The 24,014-nt window shown below is 39.1% G+C and overlaps 1 protein-coding gene across 1 annotated transcript in view; it reads left to right on the top strand.

The window, feature by feature from the left end:
• The first annotated feature begins 1,753 nt into the window (after nt 1-1,753).
• ror2 (receptor tyrosine kinase-like orphan receptor 2) overlaps nt 1,754-24,014 on the top strand; it is a 38,620-nt gene continuing 16,359 nt past the window's right edge. Inside the window, exons 1-2 of the mRNA XM_085280558.1 lie at nt 1,754-2,080; nt 21,522-21,593. Of these exons, the coding sequence (XP_085136684.1) occupies nt 2,017-2,080; nt 21,522-21,593 (136 nt within the window). The 5' untranslated portion in view covers nt 1,754-2,016. The remainder of the gene's footprint in view (nt 2,081-21,521; nt 21,594-24,014) is intronic.

The raw sequence follows: 24,014 nt of genomic DNA, 5'->3' as shown, positions 1-24,014 counted from the left end.
GAGGTTACATGTTAATTTACTGATGATGTGCTCAACATGATAGCCTGTGCACAACTTTTACAAGTGTGACACATGCCTTATTTTGCTCACACACTGAATTTGTTTGTGAAAAAATCCATTTAAGAAACCCTTGAACTGATATATTGCATCTAGTACCACTGCTAAGCAGAAGCTATTAGACATTCAGGAGCAAATGGGAAAACCTGTGATGAAACTCCTACAGGAAGTTGAGACTAGATGGAACAGCACATTAAATAGGTTTCAGCGCCTGTGAACGAGCTGCAGCAGCCTTGTCCTCCCTGAAAACAAACTTTGACTCCTTTCAACAGTGCTGACCTAGAAACAGTCAACTTCTCAAGCGCAAACAAGTGCTTGTGTACCATCAAAATCAGCCACTACAGTACAAGAGGCAAGTGAACATCATCAAGAGAGGCTGTGGGGCGTTTTTGACCGCAGGGTAGATGAAACCAACCAAAAACAGAGTCTTACTGCTGATGCTTCTGTTGAGGTTCAGCGCTATCCCTCAGCCTCATATCTACCAAGAGGAGATAACCCTCTAGATTACTGAACCCAGCATGCCACCATATTCTCTCATCTATTCCACCTGGTCAAGACATAGCTTTCTACTCCAGCCACATCAGTCCCCCTGTGAAAGAATATTCTCCAAAACAGGAGAGAGCAAGACATGAAACCTTCTCAGCTTGAGTACTGTTGAACAGTTGTCTTTCTTAATAAAAATACTCAAATGTATAGAAGAGCCCCATACAAATACTGACTGGTTCAAATAAAATATCCATCCATAGAAATAATACTACAAACCAACACAAAGGTTAGAGACAAAAAGACACAAGACACACAAAAACATTACAGTTTATTGAGTGCAATGTTTTTTAATCACATTTATTTGGTCACCATATGTAATAAGTGATGTGTTTAAAATGTTTCAAAATAATGTTCTATCTCTGCCATCACTACTGAGATGTGTGGAATCAATACAGATGCATGGAGTTCACAACATGAGGGAGGACATAACAAAAAACAAAGGGAACGTGAGACCATACATACAAGTATGGGATAACAAGTGGTCAGGAAGCCAGTGGAAAAACAGCTGGTAACAGTTAAGAAAGACAAAACCGAGGAACCAAAGCTAAACATGAAACACATGAGACAAAAATAACAAAAAATGTGATTGAGACTTCACAAGGCAAAGGGGAGGCAGGATGACACAAGGAAATAAACAGAACCTGACAACTGAAACAAAGAAAATCCACAAATATGAATATTAGAAATGACAAGAACAAAGAACAGAAGTGAGACCTAATGACCTAAAGGAGAAGTCAGGAACTACAGTGACAATAACTGTGACTTGACCAAGAAACTACTACTAATAACTCAGATGCCAAACTATAAAATAGAGTTAAAATAATGCAAAATGATAGAACCATGAAATACTTACCAGATTTTTTTTTAACCTGTTCTGTCCAGCAGTTGTAACAAGCAAAGGTGTGGTCTGAACGCTACGCTGTCTAATATATTTGCTTTCCCAAAATGAGCTCTGCAGACTCTAGATTCCTCGTGTTAATGTTTTTATTTGTAAATAGGCTATTAACAGGATAAGGTTTGTAGATCTGGCAGTCTGGTTGTTAGGATTCTTGGGTTCTGTCTCTAGATGGTGCACTCTTCCTAAAATGTGGTTTGCCATATTGCACTTCATGCGCGCGTCACTGCTCGCATTTCAACGCGAGGACAGAGGCCAACGCAGGACTAGCAGCTCAGAGGCAGCCGCTCAGCCCGTCTCTCTTGTGGACTGTAAATGGGATGAACGACCGCCTGATTCCCTCTCCGAACCAGCATCTGTCCTCCACCTTCGTGTCTGACGATTTGGAAAGTAAGCTTTCTCTCCACCTACGACTGTGGACAGAAAACGAGAAGTCAAAAGAAGAGCATCGGCTCAAACAGTGGGAAAAATAAAGTTATCAGTCTTGTTGTAAAGTTTCCTTAGTGAAAACGTACGCCATGGTCACCTTCCTAAGGAGTTTGCTCTGGATACTTGTGTTGTCGCCCAGTCTGAAATGTGAAGGTGAGTTTCTTTCAGACTCCAAAAGAATTTGGATTAAGGTGAGAAGTGATGGGCTACACAACATAAAGACCGGCCAGTCGGTAAAGATTTTGTCCTACACATTTAGGCTCTGGCTTGAAAAACAGTTTGTGATGTTTCCACGTTGTTTCCACTCCTCCACACACAATAGATTTTGTTGACCGCTTTTGCAGTCCGAGTTAAGAGATCTGTTTAGAAATGGAGTTTCCGTTGTTTAAAGAGAATATCAATATTTTCGCAGAGAGCACGGATGGCTTACTACCGCTTAAATTTCCTACTTTACCGAAACTTGGACACACACAGTAAATATAACGAAGATTCTTCTCTAAATCTCTTTATACATTCTCTCCTTTAATCCTTTTGAACTTTGCCCTTTATGCTGGTTGAATTTTGTAGTTGTGTATTTGTATTTTTTAAGTATACACGTTTCACGATTTTAAATGGAAAGTGTGTGTGTGTGTGTGTGTCTGTGTGTGTGTGTGTGTTGGATTGGTGGTGGGGGGGGGTCTCCCGTAAGTATCTGTGACCACTTAAGCACTCTTTGTCCTCTTTCAGCTTGTTGACGTGTGTTCTTGCAGCTCCTAGTCTTCGTAAAAAGGGGTGCTTGTGTTGGACTCAAAGGACCACTATGTAGTTGTCATGTTAATTGAACGCATAGCTCGAGGTGATCTCACGTCTTTGTCAGTCATGCTAATTAATTTACTCCCCCTGTGGGAGGTGAGAGCTCTGCAGATTTCCTGTTTTCAGCTTTCGTTCTGAGGACTTACCATTTGGTATTAAGGGAAAAGGTGGGGGTGGGGTGCAGAGAGCTAAATGATTAGCACATTCTCCTCCTGCTCTCTGTTGTTTGGTGTTGTCGCAGCATTTCTTTTTAACTCTGGCTACTAGGATGAAGAAGCTGTGCAGAGGTCTCCGATTTAAAAATAAATAAATAGATGAGAACATTAAGGATTTACTCTTTTTTCGTGGGGTGGGGATAAGGAAAATGAGTTCTTTTTTCCATTTTTCCTTTTAGTAGTTTTAAAACTCATACATTTGTACATACATAAGCCTCGACTTACTCTGTTCTTGTTTTAACTTGACTTTTTAAAGTTTTAAAATGGAGGCATTGCAATGTGTTGGATCCCTGCTTTAACCATACTAAGATATATTTTCTGACATTCTTAAGGAATTTCATGTGTGCTAAGAACAATGCATGTGATACTGAACAGATTTCAAAGAAGAATTTAAAAGAAAAAGAAAAATTGCTATATTTTATTTCATTATGGGAATCTCAGTCTCTCTGACAATACACAGAGCAGAGTTCAATTTTACATTTCTAGATACATCCACGAGCATATTTAATTGATGTCAGGCTAAAAAACTAGTTAAGTTGGATGCATTTTAGGGTGACGAGCCATACCAAATCCTCAGAAACACTACGGGGTTGCATTATTATTTTGTCAGTCTGATGCCCTCTGACCCCTCTCCTTGTCAAACAGCCTTATTACAAGGAAATCGAGTGTAAAGTTTAGGACTTGAAATATCCTCCCTTTTGCATCTGTACTGCAAGTATGGGATAACAAGTGGTCAGACATGTATCCTATGTTAACAGTTCATGTCTCTCAAGTTCATATTTGGAGAGAGCAGGGATTGTATGAAATGAACAGGCTGTTTATCTAAAGTTAAACACAGGAGGCTGAAAAGGGACATGCTTGGAATTACTGAGACTAAGAGGAGTCCACAGATGCATTGATAACAGGCTTGTGAAAGTAAAAGGTGTAAAGACTTTAATGTGCTTTGAAACAGTGTTTGTTGGATCGGCTAACAGCATCTGAGAACTGTCTGAATTTGTTTTGTAAAACTTACAGAATGATTTAAAAATCATTCTGTACATTTTTAATTTAGCCATCTTCTGTAGTCTTTCAGAAAGCATAGAACCACCCATAACCATCATTTTAGTTAGGTTGTGTAAGCGCTTACAAAACCCAATTCATTTCAAACCTACTATGGCCTCAAGGACATGTTTTTAGCCTGCAGCCAATGATCACGGATACCACTTTCGGAGTGAATGTTCATAAGAAATTATTTAATTGATAGCAACCTCACGTAAAAGAAACTGAGATGTGAGCAAATAAACTACAAACAATCATAACCAATCTGTTAAATATCCTCAGTAAATATTTACCCTATTTTCATGGCAGTTGGAGAAAAAACAGCCCTATACTATCTCCACAAAAGTGTGTTTTACTAGTTGTTCGGTGCTATCAAGGTACCAAACCGTCTTGATTAAGATTAGAAAACATGCAAGTTTTAGATGAAATGGAGTGGACAGCTCTCTTTCTTTTGTTGTCCTGGTAACAAATCATGTCAAATGGCAGTTTAAAAAATGTATTCTAGCCACAAAACATTTTGTTCTACTGAAATACAGCAGATTCAGAGGCTTAAAGATCTTTATTTGTGAGTGAATTGTCAGATCCTTAAATATAGATGGACACATCATTCATTGTTCTGGACAGAATAATACAACAGGACTTTTAAGAGCTGGATAAAGATGGTTGATTATTTAAAAAAAAAAAGATGTATCGGTCCATATGTTAGTTGTGTGTGTGGGTTTTTTTTTTTTTTTTTTTTTTAATTATTTCAGACATACAGAACCATGCAAGAATAATATTCACATCTCCCCATTACTCTAGTGACTAGGTGGAACCAGAGGATCAGGAAAACACATGTTTGTAGTAGTGAAAGCAGTATGAAATGGTCAGACTGTTGAGGCCTAATGCTAAAATGTGTTGCTTCAGCAATCTGTATATGTCTGAGTGCTGATGTGTGGAGTATAAACAAGGAAGACATTTTGTATCAGAGGGAATATACTGACTAGTTTAACAGGAACAATGAAAAGGCTGCAAAAGAAAGTTTCCCAAAGTAGGGAGCTTTTTGTATACAAACGAGAAATCACACTTGAGGCTTGGTTGAAAGAACAGATGATTATCTGCCAAACAGATGTGCTTCAGTGTACAGAGTTATTGCAGTAGGTATGAAAAGTTTCCTGTAGCTGTCCTTGTAGCCCCATTGCTATATCAGCCTGTTATGGGAAGTGCCCTGCTGACTGTCCAGTAAGTTGTTCAGAGAGTTAAACCCAGTTTAGACTTATGCGGAAATCTACGTCGTAACTTGCGAGGTAATTGGAAACCCCTCACCGCAACCTTCCGTGCTATTCGGTTATTGCAGGCTGCGTTGACCTGACATGTCCTTACATTTCTCAGGAGGTGCACATCAGGGTACGTGGAAGGTGGTGTTTAAAGGGGTTTCTGGTTATGACATAGATTTCCTGCTGAAGCATAATTTAGGCGTTATACTTGATGGAAAAACAGTTTATTCGGCGACGTCAACCACATCATCAAATGTATCCAGTTTGTTAGAAACCACAAGGCACAGCTTTTCTGATAAATTTTCTTCAGTTTGTTGGTGACGTCAGCCTCTGTGCTGCTCTTCTTGCAGACTACAGAACTTACTACAACAGACTGGTGAAAAAAATCTGCAATAGTGCACATGTTGAAGGATCTTTCCCTTCTTGTATACAACCCCAGTTTTGGTGTTGGCCTTCCAGTACAATCTGTGCACTTTGAGGGGAAAAGGTCAAAATCACTGAATGCAGTTGAGGTGTGTGGTTGGAAGGAGGCAGAACTAATCCTGTTAGATTTTATTTTTTTTTTTTTTAAATAAATTGTTTAGCTTATTTGCTCTCTAGGCTGCTCACTGGTTGTCTCTCACCTTAAACCCAGTCATTTATTTCAGGCTATTTCACACTTTGACTTTTGCTGCCATGATGCCAAGTCTCTCTTGGAAACTAGATTTTTAATCTCAATCAGTTTTTTTACCTGGATAAATACAGGACTAATAAAAAATTAAAATAAAATAAAATTCCACCAATCCCTTGTGCTAATTGGCTCAAATTTAGCCCCCCGCTTCCTCCTGTAGGAGTCTATGAATTTGATCCAGGGATTGTTGTTCTCAGTCAGAGCTGGTATGAGTTTGTGTTCATGGAATTTCATATTTTTTGTTAGAGATCCAGTAAAACTGGTAATGTCCTCTTCATGTGTTTCCCAGATAGCCCTTTTCCAGTATTCCCTACTCGACTCGACTCAACGCTACTCTGATTTGGTTGTTTTATTTTACAGTTGAGTACCACCTAATGTCGTTATTAGCAATGCGGGCAAAAGTCCATAAAGTCATTTGCACGGGACACAAATACAATAAAACAATGGAGCACATCAAGGCGATGCTATACCTGCTGCTAGGTGTATTGCTTTTTGTCAGACTCAGGAACCACTTCGTTGTTTTGTGTTTTTGTTGTATTTTTTTTTTTTTTTTTTTTAAATGGTGGTTTTGATTTTTGTGAAGGCATTGCTCTCATGACTTGAGTGACATCAGTGGCTAGCCAATAGGTGGCAGGCAGTCTATTGATGTCATATTTTCGGATCACTTGGAACCTTGGCCTAAAAACCTTGGTACTAAAAAAAAGTACCTGGTAACAGGTTGTACCACTTAAAGGAAAACCCTAAGAGTCAAGTCGAGTTGAGTAGGTACTCAAAGCATTCCTACAGTGCCCCAATAGTTTCATTTGTTCACCTCCTAGCAACTCTTGAGGATACAGTTTTTTCAATTAACTAGAGGAAGATACTTTGGGGTCAGCTGGACTAGACTGGTCAGAAATGCAAAGGACGGATTGAAATGGCACTGTTTGCATTGGTGGCATACATGGATACATGTCTAGTGCTCTGTTTTCTTTAGTGGGACAGCTGGGATACTGCTAAAAGGTTATGTTCTGTCCAGTAGCACATTTATAAAGTCAAGGGTAATAATGATAATGATTTCTGTAATATGGGCATATTCCAACTGCTACCAGTTCAATATCCAGACAACACAAATCTTCTTTTACACAAAGATTCAAGGCTCCAACTTACAATGATATAAAGTTTCATTTACCTGTGCTGCTAAATATGCACGACAGCTGTGCACCAAAGACATATTTTTTGCAAATGGATAAATGTTTTTTTGGACCACCCCACTAAAGTTGGTGAGGGTCTTCAGTCACGTTCAATATGATGGCCTTTGGCAAGAAGTGGGGCTGGTGGTGGTGAAGAGGCTGTAAGCAAATGGATTTCTTACTTTGGGCTTTGGAGGAACCTTTAACTAATAGATCATTTAGATTTTTCTAGTGTACAGTGGATTTTCCACCAGCACCCCTCCTCCCAAGAAAGTTCTTTATGAAAATAAATATATCTATAGAGTGCTGAGACTTGAAGGTAGAGCATGTATTTCTTAGTCTGGCTTGATTTCCTTAGACATACACACTTAGTCTGCAGCAGAGCAACACATCATAGATTATACTCCCTTATTGCATTTGGGAGGTTTTCTCAATTCTTTGGTTACCTGGCTGGATCGGCTGTTAAAATGTGCTACATAATCTGTCTGTTAATTAAGAGAGGGTGAAATGTGGATTGTCAGGTCTGTGTCTCCAGGAAGAGATTACGGATGTTTTCAGTCTTGCTGAAGTCCAGCATCTGCCTGGCCAATGTCTGTTTACATTATAAGATATTTGGAGCCACAGGCACTGTTGTTGAGCCTGTTCGTAATTATCCTGTTAAAGTGTCCCAGGATGTGTTCTTATTTTTTATGGTGCATATTTCTCTACCTTTGTAACTCTTTTTCTTTTGTGAGTTTTTAACAGAGCAAGGGATTTTCAACATAGCATTTCTGAACATATTAGTTTTCTTTAGAAAGCATACATTATTTTTCTTTGCACAATAAAAGAATTATTTAGAAAAATACAAAAAATTACCAGGGTCAATATTATTAGTCCCCTGAAAAAGTGAAACCAAGAAAAGCTCAACTTCTGCAGAAGAGACTCCTTTAAACCAGACTGAAGTATGCTAAGGACAACCTGGAGAAACATTATGTATAAAAGCGTCTTTTGGTCACCTGAGATAAATCTAGAGTTCTTTGGCCATAGAGACGCTGCTTATGTTTGGAGAAAGAAGGGCAAGGACACAACTGAAACAACACATTCCCCAAACTGAAACGCAGCATAAAACAAAATACCGCAAAACAATCAAACAAACATAAAACCTCAAGTAGTAAACAGTAGAATTCGGTTTGAGTTGTTGCTTTGTCATCCAACATGACAATGACCCGAAATATGTTACTCCTGGTTTAAAAACAAACAAACAAACCGTTTCTGTTTGCTTGAGTCCCACTGAAAATCTGATAGGTAAAGTTAGCAGAACCTAAAAACATTAAGGAACTCATTGCTTTAAGTTTTTAAGTTGATGAACTTGTCAGTTGAAGTCAAAGGTTATCAGAACTGTAGTATTTTGATTACAATTGACTTCGGTAAATTGAATTCAATTTTATTTAAATAGCGCCAAATCACAACAGTCGCCTCAAGGTGCTTTATATTGTAAAGTAGATGCTACAATAATACATACAGCGGGGGAAAAAAGCAAAACAATAATCATCATCTAATGAGCAAGCACTTTAGTGACAGTGGGAAGGAAAAACTTCCTTAACAAGAAGAAACAAACCTCCAGCAGAACCAGGCTCAGGGAGGGGCGGCCATCTGACACGACCAGTTGGAGTGAGAGAAGGAAGACAGGACAAAAGACATGCTGTGGAAGAGAGCCAGAAATTAATAACAAGTATGATTCAATGCAGAGAGGTCTATTAACACATAGTGAGTGAGAAAGACCGAAGAAGAAATACTCAATGCATCATGGGAATCCCCCAGCAGCTTACACCTATTGCAGCATAACTAAGGGAACACTCAGGGTCACCTGATCCAGCCCTAACTATATGCTTTAGGCTTAAAAATGTCCTTTTTTCTAATCTTTAAAGTAGAGATAGTGTCTGTCTCCCGAATCCAAACTGGAAGCTGGTTCCACAGAAGAGGGGCCTGAAAACTGAAGGCTCTGCCTCCCATTCTACTTGTAAATACTCTAGGAAGCAAGTAAGCCTCCAGTGCGAGAGTGAAGTCCTCTAATAGGGTGATATGGTACTACAAGGTCATTAAGATAAGATGGGGCCCAATTATTCAAGACCTTGTATGTGAGGAGCAGGATTTTGAATTCAGTTATGGATTTCACATGGAGCCAAAGAAGGGAAGCAAATGTAGGAGAAATATGCTCTCTCTTTCTAGTCCATGTCAGCACTCTTGCTGCAGCATTTTGGATTTACTGAAGGCTTTTCAGGGAGTTTTTAGGACATCCAGATAATAATGAATTACAGTAGTCCAGCCTGGAAGTAATAAATGCATGAGCTAGTTTTTTTTCAGCATCACTCTGAGATAGGATATTTCTAATTTTAGAGATGTTGTATAAATGGAAGACGGCAATCCTACATATTTGCTTAAAATGTGCACTGAAGGACATATCCTGGTCAAAAATGACTCCAAGATTCCTCACAGCGTTACTGGAGGCCAAGGTAATGCCATCCAGAGTAAGAATCTGGTTAGATACCATATTTGTAAGATTTTCAGGGCCGAGTACAATAACCTCTATTTTATCTGAATTTACAAGCAGAAAATCAGAGGTCATCCAGCAGTTTAACTAATTTGAGTGTGTTATCTGGCTTCATGGATGGATAAAGTTGGGTGTGAACATGTATGCTATGCCTTCTGATGATACTGCCTAAGGGAAGTCCTTAATTAACCTTAGTGTTTGAAGAGGACTCTTCATTTACATGAACAAATTGGAGTCTATTAGATAGATCTGATACAAATCACTGCAACGCACTAGCTGTAATACTTACAGCGTGATCTAATCATTCCAATAAGATATTATGGTCAACAGTATCAAACACTGCACTGAGGTCTATCAGGACAAGCACAGAGATGAGTCCACTGTCAGACCACAAGAAGATCATTTGTAACCTTCACTAAAATTGTTTCTGTGCTGTGATGAGCTCTGAAACTGACTGAAACTCTTCAAATAAGCCATTCCTCTGCAGATGATCTGTTAGCTGTTTGACAACTACTCTTTCAAGAATTTTTGAGGTGAGTAGAAGGTTGGGGATTGGCCTATAATTATCTAAGGCAGCTGGGTCTAGAGATGGCTTTTTAAGTAACGGTTTAACTACTGCCAGCGCTAAGGTCTGTGCTACATAGCTGACTATTAAAGATTGAAGCATTAATGTTAGGACTTCTTTGAGCAGTTTTGTAGGAATGGGGTCGAAAAGACACGTTGATGGTTTGCAGGAAGTGGTTACTGAAGTTAACTCTCAAAGATCAATTGGAGAAAAAGACTAAATGAATATCAATGGTACTGAAAGCAGCTGTAGAATGTTAGGTTGTTACATCTGTAAGATGAATATGAGTAATTTATTCTCTAATGGTTAAAATTTTATTTGTGAAGAAGTTCATGAAGTCATTTCTAGTTAACGTTAAAGGGATGGTTGGTTCAACAGTGCACTGACATCTTGTCCGCCTGGCTACAGTGCTGAAGAGAAACGTAGGGTCATTCTTATTTTCTTCAATCAATGATGAATACTAAGATATTCTAGCTTTACAGAGGGCTTTCTTTTAAAGCAGCAAATTATTTCTCCGGGCTAAATAATCTTCCAAATTGGTCATATGCCATTTCCTCTCCAGCTTACAAGTTATCTGCTTTAAGGTACGTGTTTGAGAATTATACCAGGGAGCCAAGTACTTGTGATTTGAGGCTCTCTTTTTCACAGGAGCTACGGTATCCAGAATCATACGCAGTGAGGAGCCGAAATTATTAACAAGATTATTATATATTAATATTAACAACTCTGCTTATACAAAAGTCATTATCATTTCTTTAGTGCAGAAGAAAAATACTAAAATATATATGCTATATTATACAGTACAGAAGACACAATGTCACACCATTAAAAAAGCAGGAATAGGACACTGGATCAAATATTGTTCCGGTTGCTGACCCCAAAAGCTGAATGGGATATTGCTGACAATGAAGTAATTTGTGGTCCAATCCTTTAAAGTCAGTTCTATGCTCTGTCTTTACTTCACGATACCACAGCATATTGTGGCAGAGCTAATGGAGGATGCTAATAACAGTTGCGAGGCTTTTCCGACTGCTACACAAACAGGTTATTTTTATATATTTACAGTCTTTCACTTAACTGCAAAATGGTCAAAGTAAGCTTACACAAGAGAAAAGGTCTAATGATGATGTTTTTTCTTTGCTCATTTACCTTCACTCTCTTGATGTTCAGAGGCCTTATGTAAGATGCTAGGAGGATGTTGGTTTGGTGTAACTGTTGTTAGTAAGCTTTTATTATACCTAAGTCTTGTTGTCAGCCTGATTAAATATAGAATGTTAACTTACTTCAGCTATTAAACTCTATTGTTGACATGGACAACTGGAAACCCAATAGCTGTCCATGTTTAAGTTATTCCTATTATTCTACTTCGATGTCCGCTTGAATTTTTCTGTTTGAGGTGCGTTAGTCCTTTATAATGTAAATTCTGCATGGAAACATGTGTGCGATCACAGAAAAAAGGGCAGGCATGTGGATGTACACATGGAGGTGCATAATTATGAGTTGATGACTAAAATTTAGGCCGTGTTAAGGTCAGTGTTCATGACCCAACAGTAAGAAAGAAAGAGGCTGGGTAAAAAGGGATCCATCGGACAGTCCTGAGTCAAAAACCACTGTTAATCAAAAAGAATCCAAAGGATTATCTCACATTTCTTAAAATAAATATCTTGATGATCCCACAGACTTGTGGGAAAATATTCTGTGGAGAGAGGGGGGGGAAAAAGAACTTTTTGGATGGTGGAAAACTAACACAAAATTGCATAAAAAGGACATCATTATCAATCATGAATTCTCCTTTCTAGCCGAAAAATCCTGTGGTTGTCACCTTTACTATCTGTCAGGAGTCTGTAGAAAGGATGCTTCTTCTTCTTGCTGCTCTTCCAAAACATCCAGCAGATGCTTAGTAAATCATAGGTCAGAGACTGGGCCAAAGGGTTTTAAAGAAAATAGGAGAAGAGTTTTTGTTCACAACTAAATGAAATTCTGCTGCTGCTTTTCAGTTCTGCTTTACTGTTCTTCCCTCAAACTATTTGGATGGAAAGGAAAGAATGACTAATAACTGGTTTGGAGAAAGATAAACAATTGGCACATACTAGTGCTTCATGGGCATCAAAACGGCCTCTTTTCCACAGCTAACTCTGGCTTTTAAACAGAGCCAAAATGGTATGCACCTACTTATCTAAGATCCAATGAAATGGAAATAACTCGGCTCAGTCCTCATCACAACCTTCCCAGTGCCATGTATTGTCTTGTATTTGATTACATAAATTAAAAAAAAACTCTTTGGTGTTTTTTTGTTGTTGTTGTTGTTTTTTTCAAACGAGTTGTCTTTTGTTGTTTTAACTCAGTCATGGGGATGGAGTTACTCTTGTGTAAGCTTCAATGATGAGGGCTTGTAGGGTGGAAAGATAGCATCAGAGAAAGGGGAAATTCCATTGCAGGCAAGTGATACCATCTGACAGTCCATGATACATTATGTGAGAGAGACTGCAACATAGTTTTTCATACATGTTTATGTGTAGATGATAAGCGCGAATGACCCTGTTAGTCACATCTGGATATAGTTTGTGCAAAAGAAGAACTTCACCACCTTTGATTTCCAGTTAGAATTTAGTCCTACAATCTCAAAAAGTGCTTACAATATACAGTTGTCTAAAAGTTTCCATCCCCTTTTCACATTTTGCACACATCTTTATTGAATAGTATACATTTTAAAATGGATTAAAAACTAGCAAATTATTCACCTGCAATAATTAACTAATATCAACAGCAAAATACCATTATAAATATATTTCAGATTTAAAAAGTAAAATATTTAATTCGCTTAAATATGTTTTGGGTGGTTTTTTTTTGCAGTTTTCTCTTATAAAGAGAGCGAACAATACACAAAGAATCACAACTGTCAACTTTAATGACAACGGAAATTAAAGTGATTTGGAAAAAATGCTTTAAAAGAACTGCCCAAATCAGTGATCAGAGATTGACCTTAAATTAGCTTCATCTGTGTGTAGAAGTAGATGAATTAAATATAGAATCTACTAAACAAGTGGACATTAACAAACAGAAAATAATAAACAGGCTGCTATGACATAGTAGTAATCTGTCATGGTAAATAGCAACAGAACCATGAATGCACACAGTAGTGTTTTTTTTTTTGTTTTTTGTTTTTTTTTAATAGATGTGTCTTCTTTTGGAGCCACATAGCAACCCGACTGAGTGGCTACTTGGTATGATGCTTCAGGGTATTGTGGTGTGTTTGTCAGCCACACTAACCTTTAACTTTTATGAATTATCATAATCATCATATGTCCTTATTCTCAGTGGTGAGTTGATAAATGTTTGACAAGTGAAATGATTTGTTGTACTACCACACATTCCGGCACGTTAGATTCGGAGTTTCCAGTCTACAGTTGGCTTAGGGGAGTAACAATTTTGGATTTCCGCTCTCATTTTTTCCCTGTCTAATTTGGCTTTTGATTTTACCCTCGTCCCCTGGCAGCTCAGCTCAGCAGTTTGGATGTTGCATGTGTGTAAATGACTTCTGAATAAAAATAGCCTTTTAATTTGGAAGGGTAAATGACCATTTCTTGCTTCCTGCTTTTAACCAGTATCAAAGTTGAACCCATTTTGTGTGCTTACCCTAATTACACAGCACTTTTGCTCCAGTTTCTACCAAAAAAAAATTAGGGAAAATGAACAAAAGATGAAACAGATCTTTCATCTCATGATAATCATTGGAAAATTCTTGATCCTGTGGTTACCTAATCTTCCATCTAGATGTATGTGATACACTTAGGTACATGTTCAAACATGTTTATCCAGTCCACACAGTATCTCTCCACACCAATCAAAGCCAAAAGACCACTGCAGAGACCCCAACTGTCAGTGGTGGCTCATTTAAACTGTAGAAATGATCTACAGACATGAGAAAAATACTTAGTCAACTTACAGTTATGGCACAACATTGATGTAAAAAAATTAATACTACCAGAACTTTCCTGGCCCTAAACTGTAAATGTCCAGGCAAACATAATGTAAGATTTACGTTTGGTAGTTTGCTTAAGCTAGTTAAGTAGCGCTTATCTTTTTTTATATACGGATGAACGATTTCTTGTTCTTTCCCTCCTACATAGTGGCATTATTTACCCATTCAGATCGAAAATGCAAGTAGCTGTCGGTACTTTAGCTTTCATCCTGGCAGCAGTTTAAGGTGACAGATTCTCTACAACATACATGTAGATGTCACTGAACAAGGAGCTCTGGGAGGGATGTTGCCACTTTCAGGGATTTAATTAAAGCTATCGGGGCAGAATATGGATCACAAGACCACAAAATTTATGTTTTCCCTTCGTATCTTTGTTTTTCCTCCATGGATAGATGATCCAAGTACTCTTGCCTCGAGACAGGTGAAAAAAAAATACACTGTAGTCCTGCAGTACTACCGACTGTCCTCTATTTGCGGTCATGGTGAAGTAGTTTTGCCCACCAAGATAGCAAGCTCGTCACATGGCTGAACTTTGTCACATTTCTCAAAATACACAATGTCTAGCTCTTTGCCTTCTTGATTTATAGCGATTTAAAAACCTTTCCAAATATCCAATTTTCCTCTTTTCTTTAGTTCTATACTCTCCAACCTGTCCAGTTTTATACTTCAAAAATGTTGTTGCAGTTATGGTCTCTTAAATTTCTGTTGCACTCTCCATCCTCCTAACAATCTTGGGACCTGCTATCTATTTTTAGCTGCCTGCTACCACCTGTGGTGACCCTATAACTGCTCCTGCAAAATGTGCGTTGGGTCTGATCCCAGTCCCAATGCAAGGCTCTAGACTGGGGAACCATGACAGTATCTTCCTCATTATAGGAGATTCCCAGCATCCCTGGCTTATCGGGATGCCTCTGGTTTTGTCAGGGATAGCAGACCATGCCATCCATGAACTCCTCAGAGATTTGTGCTTCCATCTTAAGGTAAAGTAATGCTGAACTGAGGGAGAATTTTGTCTTTGGAGTTATCTATGAAGACAGCTTGTAGGAATTGAAGCACTAGGAAACAGGTCTATAGCGTGGTGGGAGCGAGAGTGCTAAATGTTTTTCGAAAAGTCCAGTCAATATGATGGTTATATTTACTCAGCCATGGATGACCTAATAACTGTGGTATACGGGTATTTTGTATTTTAAATACGTAACGGCGGTACATGTATTCCGTTACTCCCCAACACGGTTGGTTCAGTTCAGTGTGTGTAATATCTAGGAGACGGGTTCCATCAATTATCCATTTACATTATATACAACTGCTTTCATTGCCTCTGATACTTATCTAGACTCTTTCTCTTCAGTTGATCGTTAGTTAGTTAACTTCAGTAATTACTTCTTTCAAAGCATCAACATGTTTATTAGACCCCATTCTGCCAAAGAAGCTTAAAGATGACCTACCAATGATCAACCCATCTCTATTAATGGGCTATGTACCACAGGCCTTTAAGGTGGCAGTAATTAGACCATTACTTAAAAAGCCATAGATGTTCTAGCTAACTGGTGAATCTCCAACCTTCCTTTTATTTGAAAAGTTCTTGAAAGAGTAGTTTTAAACAGCTAACTTAGACTAATGGTCAAGAGTTTTGGAACGCACCAATTTTCAGTAAATCAAAGTGGCCAGGGGTCACTGACTATCTTCGATACCTTCACTCCTTTTACTCTTCCAGCTGACCAGTACTCCCTCATCTCTGGGTGTCTTAAAGAGTTGCTTCATACCTATGGAATATGTAACTGACTGAAGAGGGAGCCTCTCATTCAGAGAACCAACATTACAATGTAACCATTTTTGTTTGTTTGTTTGTTTGTTTGTTTGTTTGTTTGTTTGTTTGTTTGTTTTTTTATGTGATACATACCATGTATACATAACGTTGCTGGCTTGGGTCCTCAAAGCGTTATCCCACAATACTGACAGAATGAAGATTTCTTTCTTTTTGCATTTGCTTTAATTATAGAGTATGTGTGGTTATGTATGTAATTATAGGTAAATAATAAATGGTGTTCATTTCAGTAAATCAAAATGCTTAAATGAACACACATGAAGTTACCACTGTTGTGTCATATGTGTAAATGTATATAAGTCTTTAGCCTTGGACATGTAAAATAGGCTGAAAGCAACAAAACATAATTTTGCCTCTTGTTAATGTCCTAAACACAAATTTTATTTGTTTTCTTTTTCTTTTTTTCTTTTTTCTTTGTATTAGTAAGTCATTATTCTAGCCCTCCGTGATTTGCTACCATATCGTGGGGGGGTTTGGGTGTCCCAGGGATCCCAGGGGCTATGTTGTCCAGGGGCTTCTGACCCATGGTAGGGTCTCCCATGGCACACAGAACACCAAGGGTAGTTCACCCTGCCCAGGATTGCGTTACCGGGGCCCCCGCCCTGGAGCCAGGCCCGGGGAGGGGGCCAGCATCTGGTGGCTGGGCCTTAGTCCATGGGGCCTGGCCGGGCACATCCCAAAAAAGGGACATGGCCCCACCTCCTGCAGGCCCACTACCCACAGGAGGTGCCGTAGGGTTTGCGTGCATTGTGTGCTGCACACGGCCAGGAGGGGAAGCCTTGGTGAACCAATCCCCGGCTACCAAGACTAGCAATTGGAACATGGAATGTCACCTCTCTGGTGGGGAAGGAGCCTGAACTGATGCGTGAAGTTGAGAAGTACTGGCTAGATATAGTTGGGCTCACCACAGCTTGGGCTCTGGAACCAGTCTCCTGGAGAGGGGCTGGACTCTGTCTCAGTGTGGAGTTGCCCCTGGCGGTGGGCTGTAGTGGGTATCCTAGTATCCCCTCGGCTTGCTGCCTGTACATGGGGGTTTCTCCCAGTGGACAAGAGGGTTTGTTCCCTGTGCCTTCGGGTCGGGGACTTGGTCCTGACTGTCGTCTGCGCTTTTGTGCCACTCGGCGCATAAGTGATGACGACAGGGCGCCACTCTTCTTGGAGCCCAGCCTTCTTGGGGTCCCTTGGTGGGGTGCTGGTGGGTGCTCCGCCTGGGGACTCTGTTATCCTACTGGGAGACTTCAATGCTCATGTATGCAATGGCAATGAGACCTGGAGTGGCGTGACTGAGAGGAATGGCCTCCTGGATCTGAACCCAAACAGTGTTTTGTTGTTGGACTTCTGCGCAAACCGTAATTTGGTATAACGAACACCATGTTTGAACATAAGTGTCCATAAGCGCACGTGGCACCAGGACATGCTAGGCCGCAGGTCAATGATAGATTTTGTAATCGTATTACCAGACCTGCGGAGTATGTAAAAGCGGGCAGATCCAAGTCATGCTGGAGAGATTATGTCTCTTGGCTGGCCTGGGAACGCCTTGGTGTTCCCCCGGACAAGCTGGAAGAGGTGGCAGGGGACAGAGAGGTCTGGTCTTCTCTGCTTAGGCCGCTGCCCCCTGTGACCCGGCCACTGATAAGTAGAAGAAGATGAATGGATGGATGGATAGTATATTAGTATTAATGGTGTATTTTATAAGCATTTCAAACTCTAGTAGATGGAAAACTTTTAAGATTGGGTAGCGTGAGTGAGGTAGTAAAAAGAGTGCATTTACAGAGGTTAGTTTGTAGCACATGTTGAAAAAGAAGAAAGAAACTATACAAAGTAGTATCTTTGAGGCTTCTGTATAATTACTTTGGTCAAAATAGTAAATGGACTGATATTCAAACAGTTTTTTTTTTGTTTATTTTGTATTTTTTTACCTTTTGAAATGCTAAACCTTAGTAAATATATCACAGACAGTTTGGCATTTATTAGTGCCTATGGACCCTTTGATTAGTGGATGTCATGCACCTTCTCCTTAGTCACTGTACATCATGTATATAAAATCATGTAACCAGACTTGGTTCCAGTTCTCTTTGCGGTAAAGTACTGCTTCATGTTTCTGTTACAATGCACAGCGGTGTTTTGTGTAGTCTTTTTTTTTTTTTTAATAAATTTTTTATGTAAAAGCTTGTATTTTATATTACAACCTTCACATACTTTAAAAAGAGTTTGCATTGGATAATCACCTGCTAATTATATTCACAGCTCATAGCTGATGGACTATTCACCTGTCCCTCATCTACCTTTCTGCTCAGTGTGTAAGATGTTTACCCACTCCTCGGCCTCCATTAATAATAGTGATACCTGGATGTCCTCTAATTTATTGCTTTTAAAGTCGAATAAAACTGGGGTTATTGCACTTGGCCCTTAGAAACGTGGTGTCTAACCAGATATGTACTTTAGATTGGCCTCCAGTCACATTGCAGAACCTTTGAGTCATTTTCTCAAATATGCAGGACTGCTTTGCTTCATTTTGTGCAATATCCTTAAAATTAGAAACATTCTGTCTCTGAGTGATGCTGAAAAACTGGTTAATCTATTCATTACTTCTAGGCTGGATTATTGTTATTGATTATTATCAGGTTGTCCTAAAAACTGCTTGAAAAGCCTACAGTTGATCCAAAATGCTGCAGCCAGTGTACTGCATGGGACTAAAAAGAGCATATTTCTCCTGTCTTGGCTTCTCTATATTGACTCCCTGTTAAATCCATGATCGAATTTAAAATCCTGCTCTTCACATTCAAGGTTTTGAAAAATCAGGCCCCAGCTTATCTTAAAGACGTCATATTTCTGTATGACACCAATAGAGCACTTCACTCTCAGACTGCTGGTTTACTTGTAGTTCCTGGGAAATTTAAAAGTGGAATGGAGTTTTCAGGCCCCTCTTCTGTGGAACCAGCTCTCACTTTGAATTTGGTAAACAGACACCCTTTCTACTTTTAAAGTTAAGGCTAAAACTTTCCTTCTTGACAATGATTATAGACAGAGCATAGTGTTTCTTCTGATTGTCAATGTTTTCTCCGTTTTTTTTTTTTTTTAATTCCTTTTTTTTCCTGTAGGGTATTGTAGGGTCTTTACCTTATACTAGAAAATGCCTTGAGGTAATTATTGTTGTGGTTTGGTGTTATGTAAATTGAATAGTGCTGTCAGCACTAATCTTGTTAAAATAACGTTAAAGCTATTACCGCATTAACGCTGCAAATCTCCGTTAGTGAGTTAACGTAGATGGATGCTGGGTGAATGGAATGGGCTGGGCTAGAGCCGGGGTGTTGCTCATGCTGCTTTTGCCCTCCCCTAATGGCAGGGTCACCGGGAACGAATGGGGTTGTGCCTCGCGGCCATGGTTGTGCCAAATGATGTCCTTCCTGGGCTCTTATTAGCTGTCTCTTGGCTCTTTGCAGTGCTTTGGACTGTTCTTCCTGGCTGTTTGTGCTTCCGGGGTGAGTCTTCGATGAGCTGTCTGGCCTCTGTTAGATCTTGGTGAGGGTGTTTTGGGTTTGATCTTGATCGTCAATGTGGGTCGCAAGGCCTGAGGTCTCTAGGTTTTTGTGGCTGTCTGTCACAACCATAGGTTTTAGTGTTCTGTCTTTGGTGATTTGGGTGGCCGTGATGGGAATGGAGACATTCTCACCATGTGAATCACCATACTGACTGCTGTTGTTTCCTCTCTGTCCTTGGGTGTGTGTTTATTTATTTATTTTTATTTAGGTGACATTATCACTTCTAGACAACTTCATCAGGTGGTGACAAGATGACACCATACTAGCTGATCAACAGATCTCAGTAGCTCTCTGGAATGTGTATTAATTAAACAAAAATATGTATTGTTGCATTTTCAGTATGCTCCTTGTGGCTTTGCAGAACTCCTTCAACCACAAGCATTCTTTGTGAGAATGAAGACAGTGATTAGATTTCAAATCATGAGTTCCTCCTTTGATTCTGTGGTTCTTTACCTCTCCTTACTAAATTTGAGATTTTATTCAACTAGCAACATCTCTCTGAAGTAGCTCTGCTTTCAGTACATTTTTGTAGAACTCCAGCCTGCTCTCTGAAAATATCAGAAATCTCAGAGAATAAGAGTGTAGGGCATAAAAAAGGCATAAAAGTGTAGATGAGTGTAGGATGAATAATAACAAAGACAAGGGTCAATACACTATGCTACAGGAGGAGATCAGCACACACATTTTCAGCAAGATAGCCAGGAGAGGGAAGGAAAGTGTTGTGGTGTGCCAGACAGCCCTCAGTCAAAACCCCAGCACATAGAGCCGTAGCCTGGCCTCTTAGCGCTCAAAGGGCCTTTTCATGACAGAGGCAGCAAGCTCTTGGAATGCAGCAGCCAGCAGCCCTATTCAGCTGCGGATGGAAAAGCATCCCATTGCCCCAAGTCCCTCATTTTCCAAGGCATTTGATACATGTAATCAATCACAGCTGCTGCCTGGTTTGACCAGGCCTTAGGAAGTTTAACTCAGTTTTTGGTTTTCTTGGTTTTTACTATAGTGCAGCATAAACATTAGTTTATTAGAGTCCTTAATACTACTCTGAACACAATTATAAAGACCTTTGACAGCACTTATTAAACCTGACTGTATCCCCATTAAGTGGATCCTAGAGGTTTGCATGATGATGGTTTTGTCTTCTTAGGCTTTGTCTTTCATTCTTGTAGTGGATGATGTAAAATGTAAATTGAGGACTGAATGTGATTTAACAGAAATGGCATTTCTCATTTGACACAAATGTGCAGGAATAAAAAAAAAAAATTGCAACATTGTACTAGCTTTGCTGTGAAGGTTATCAGTCATCCAGATCATGGTAGTCTAAGGAACCTGGAAATAAAGTGACTGGATTTTTATTTATTTTTTTAATTATCGAAGATGTTTCAACTCTCATCCAGCCTGTAGTGGTAATGGCTCACACCTGTTTTCACACCTTGACTTATGTGATGAAGCACATGATTAATAGTGGGTCAACGAACCTCTTATAGCTGATTATTATTATTTATTTTATTTTTATAAATGGTTGAACAGACATAGCACATATTTGTTGGTTTGTCACTCTATCTTGGTATACCATGAAAAATATATCCACATTTATCAAGGCACGTCTTACCTTTAACAATGATATGCCTACCTCCTCAAGCATATTTTTGCATGGGCTACATGTTGTGGAGGGGTTTTTCTTTGCCAAAAAGACAGTTTTGCAGGCATCCACTTTAGTTTAGTTTGCAGAGGGCCTCCTTCATTTACATCAAATGAAAATTCCGCATTTAAAATTCTGGGAGGCACTTTTACATTCTCACTACTTGGGACAAAGCAGAATTTTAAGCACCACCTTAAGATAAGATAAGATATACCTTTATTAGTCCCACGAGGGGGAAATTTCAAGGATAGAATGCAAAATTTTAGTCTGTATTTTTAAGTCTTTGCAACATCTTGGAACCTCCACCAGTTTGCATGGTCTTGTTTTTATTTTAGGTTTCACTTGAACTCATTCCCTCAAATTCTGTCCTCCAGATAATCCGGGCCTCTCAGTAGGCATAGGTGGTGTGGCTGAAGCTCAGAGTGGAGCTGCGCCAACAGTCGAAGGTGAGATTGAAATTCCTTTTGTTTTCTGATGCTGTTTGTGTCAGTTATGTACACACCTAAAGCTCAATTACTATTGGACTATTTGTATAATCCATATCAAAAATGACTTGTATTTTGCTGTTTGCTGTTGCTATGCACTTCTTTCTGTTGTGATTTTCACAGTGATTTAGCCAATTTAAAAGAGAGCCACATTCAAGAGACAGAGAAAACTCTGACTTTAAGCTTGACATAGCTCACCAAGCCATAATCTCACTTTATAATTTCACCCAATGACTTGGTTTCATCCTACTGACCTCTGTCATCACATCAAAATGTCACATTTGGACTTTTTGAGCTTGTCTATTGACTAAAATCAAATGCTGTGGTCACGAGCTACATCTGACAATGTAGATTATATCTGGAGAGCTACTTAGAAGTAGTGACTAGACAGATAAACTGTTAATCAAGGAAGGACCCATTGGTCTGTATGCTAAAAACTAGTTGGGAATATTGCAAGTAATGTCAGTACTTTAAGGGAAAGATTCAACACTGATGCAGAAAGACTGAGTAGAGTGTTTCCATTCCTAATTAGAATATATACAGCATTGTCTTGTGACCCATAGGCCCCGAGCTCACCCAAACTCTGAGTAAAGCACATGGCAGATTTAAATAATTATTTCATAGTAATATGTCAGACTCCCATCAGCAGATCAAAACATTATAATTCACAATTTCTGTTGCTGTCTCAGTATCTTTGATTTAGGAATAGCTCCTCTGTGCAGTTATCAGCTGCATTCCTTGAGTAGTTGTTTCTGGGACAAACAAGCTATTGCTCTTAGTGGGCCAGGCTTTTGAAACTTGCAGGAAAGTCTGTTTTGTTAGAAAGCTGCTTTTCATTACTTCTGTCTCGCAGGGATAAGCCTAATCAATCAAGTACTTGAGCTTTGATATTTGATACCTTACTAGTCCCAAAGTAGTTTGGACTTCAGCCAAGAATGATGATGGCCCTGTGGATCACTGAGTGTTGGCCGGCAGGCATTCTGCCCCAACCTGTGCTGGACTACATTACATTCTGTAAGTGACTGATAAGAGAATTAAAAATGTTGCTTCACAATAAAGTTATGCGGCAACACTCTTGAACCGGAATCTTAGTTGTGGCCTTAACTTTTTCATTTTTCGTGTTGTGAATTGCAGCAGAGTTGTGTATTTTTGACAGATTATCATTTGTCAAAATAAAGAATAAATTAGCCTAAAAAGCCGGCGATGCCCTTACACTATGCAGCGGTTAGCTTCTGAGTGTTGGACCAAGACTGTCATAGTGCAGGGACCTCTGGTCACACCACAACTTCAAGCCAGGCAGTCACTGGAGTAGCAGCCAGGACTGCATGGAAATGATAAAGAACTGTGAGGTTGTGACTGACCCATACAAGGGAGTGTGGGGTTTTGTTTTTTGGGGGGCGTGGGAGGCAACTGTGCAGTTCATTGTTTGTTTTGACTCCTTTAATCACTAATGCCTTTTTTCTCCTTTCCTAACTGCGCTGCCCTTACACACTTATTTTCATAACAGAAAAATTAACAATTTGTGATTAAAGAGCTTTATGATAACATTACTCTTCTGTAGCCTGTGAGTAGAAGTGCTGTGTCAGGATGGGAAATAGGCCACAGATCTGTTTTTCCACTGCATGAACTCCAGAATCTGTCTGCTGCTCATAAAGCAGAAGTACCAATAGCCATAATCTTAGTGTGTATTTATCATTATCTCTGCACCTATTCCTTTTTATTCCCTTTCTTTACGTGTGTTAAAAAATATTTTGGTAAAAGTCCTGAATCAACTTATTTATTCAAGTAGAACTGAAAAAGTTCAGGCTCTGAAATGTGATACAGACTGTAAAAAGTAGGTCAAAATGTTATGACAAAAAAACAAATAAACAAATGTTATTGGAATCTAAATTCTAACTTTAATGAATTTTCTAAGATTGAATTGATTATGTAGGACACAGTGAAAAAAAAAAAAAAAAAAAAAGAACTATTGTTGTGTATATTTTTGGCTGATGACTTTGCCTCCACATCTAAACAGAAAAATCAGTACAGTCGGGTGTTTTTAAAAAAGTGGGGCGCAGCAGGTGGGGGACAGTAAGATCAGTTGTTGTTGTTATGTGTTTTTATAAGCAAATAACTGAGGTATTGTACAACAATTCACAGTTCCTAGAGTGAAGACTGTCATGCAAAACTATCACGTTTAGTAAATATCCTCAGTCCAGATTTATCCAGGGAATCAAACTATTTTTAGTGTACTGAAAGGAGCTTGATATACCGTGCAATTATGGTAATTTTGAAAGTTGCTGTTTGTGAGGCTGTTCACATGGATTGGGTTTCTGTTTTGTCCCACCCATTATTCCAGTGAAATTGGGCTAAATAACAAAAACACTCATAAAATACAGT

This window comes from Mchenga conophoros, linkage group LG7 (assembly GCF_057382185.1).
Source record: "Mchenga conophoros isolate Kocher_MC1m ecotype Shallow Benthic linkage group LG7, M_conophoros_male_GT1.1, whole genome shotgun sequence".
Taxonomy (NCBI): domain Eukaryota; kingdom Metazoa; phylum Chordata; class Actinopteri; order Cichliformes; family Cichlidae; genus Mchenga; species Mchenga conophoros.
This window is presented reverse-complemented; position numbering and strand designations above follow the sequence as displayed.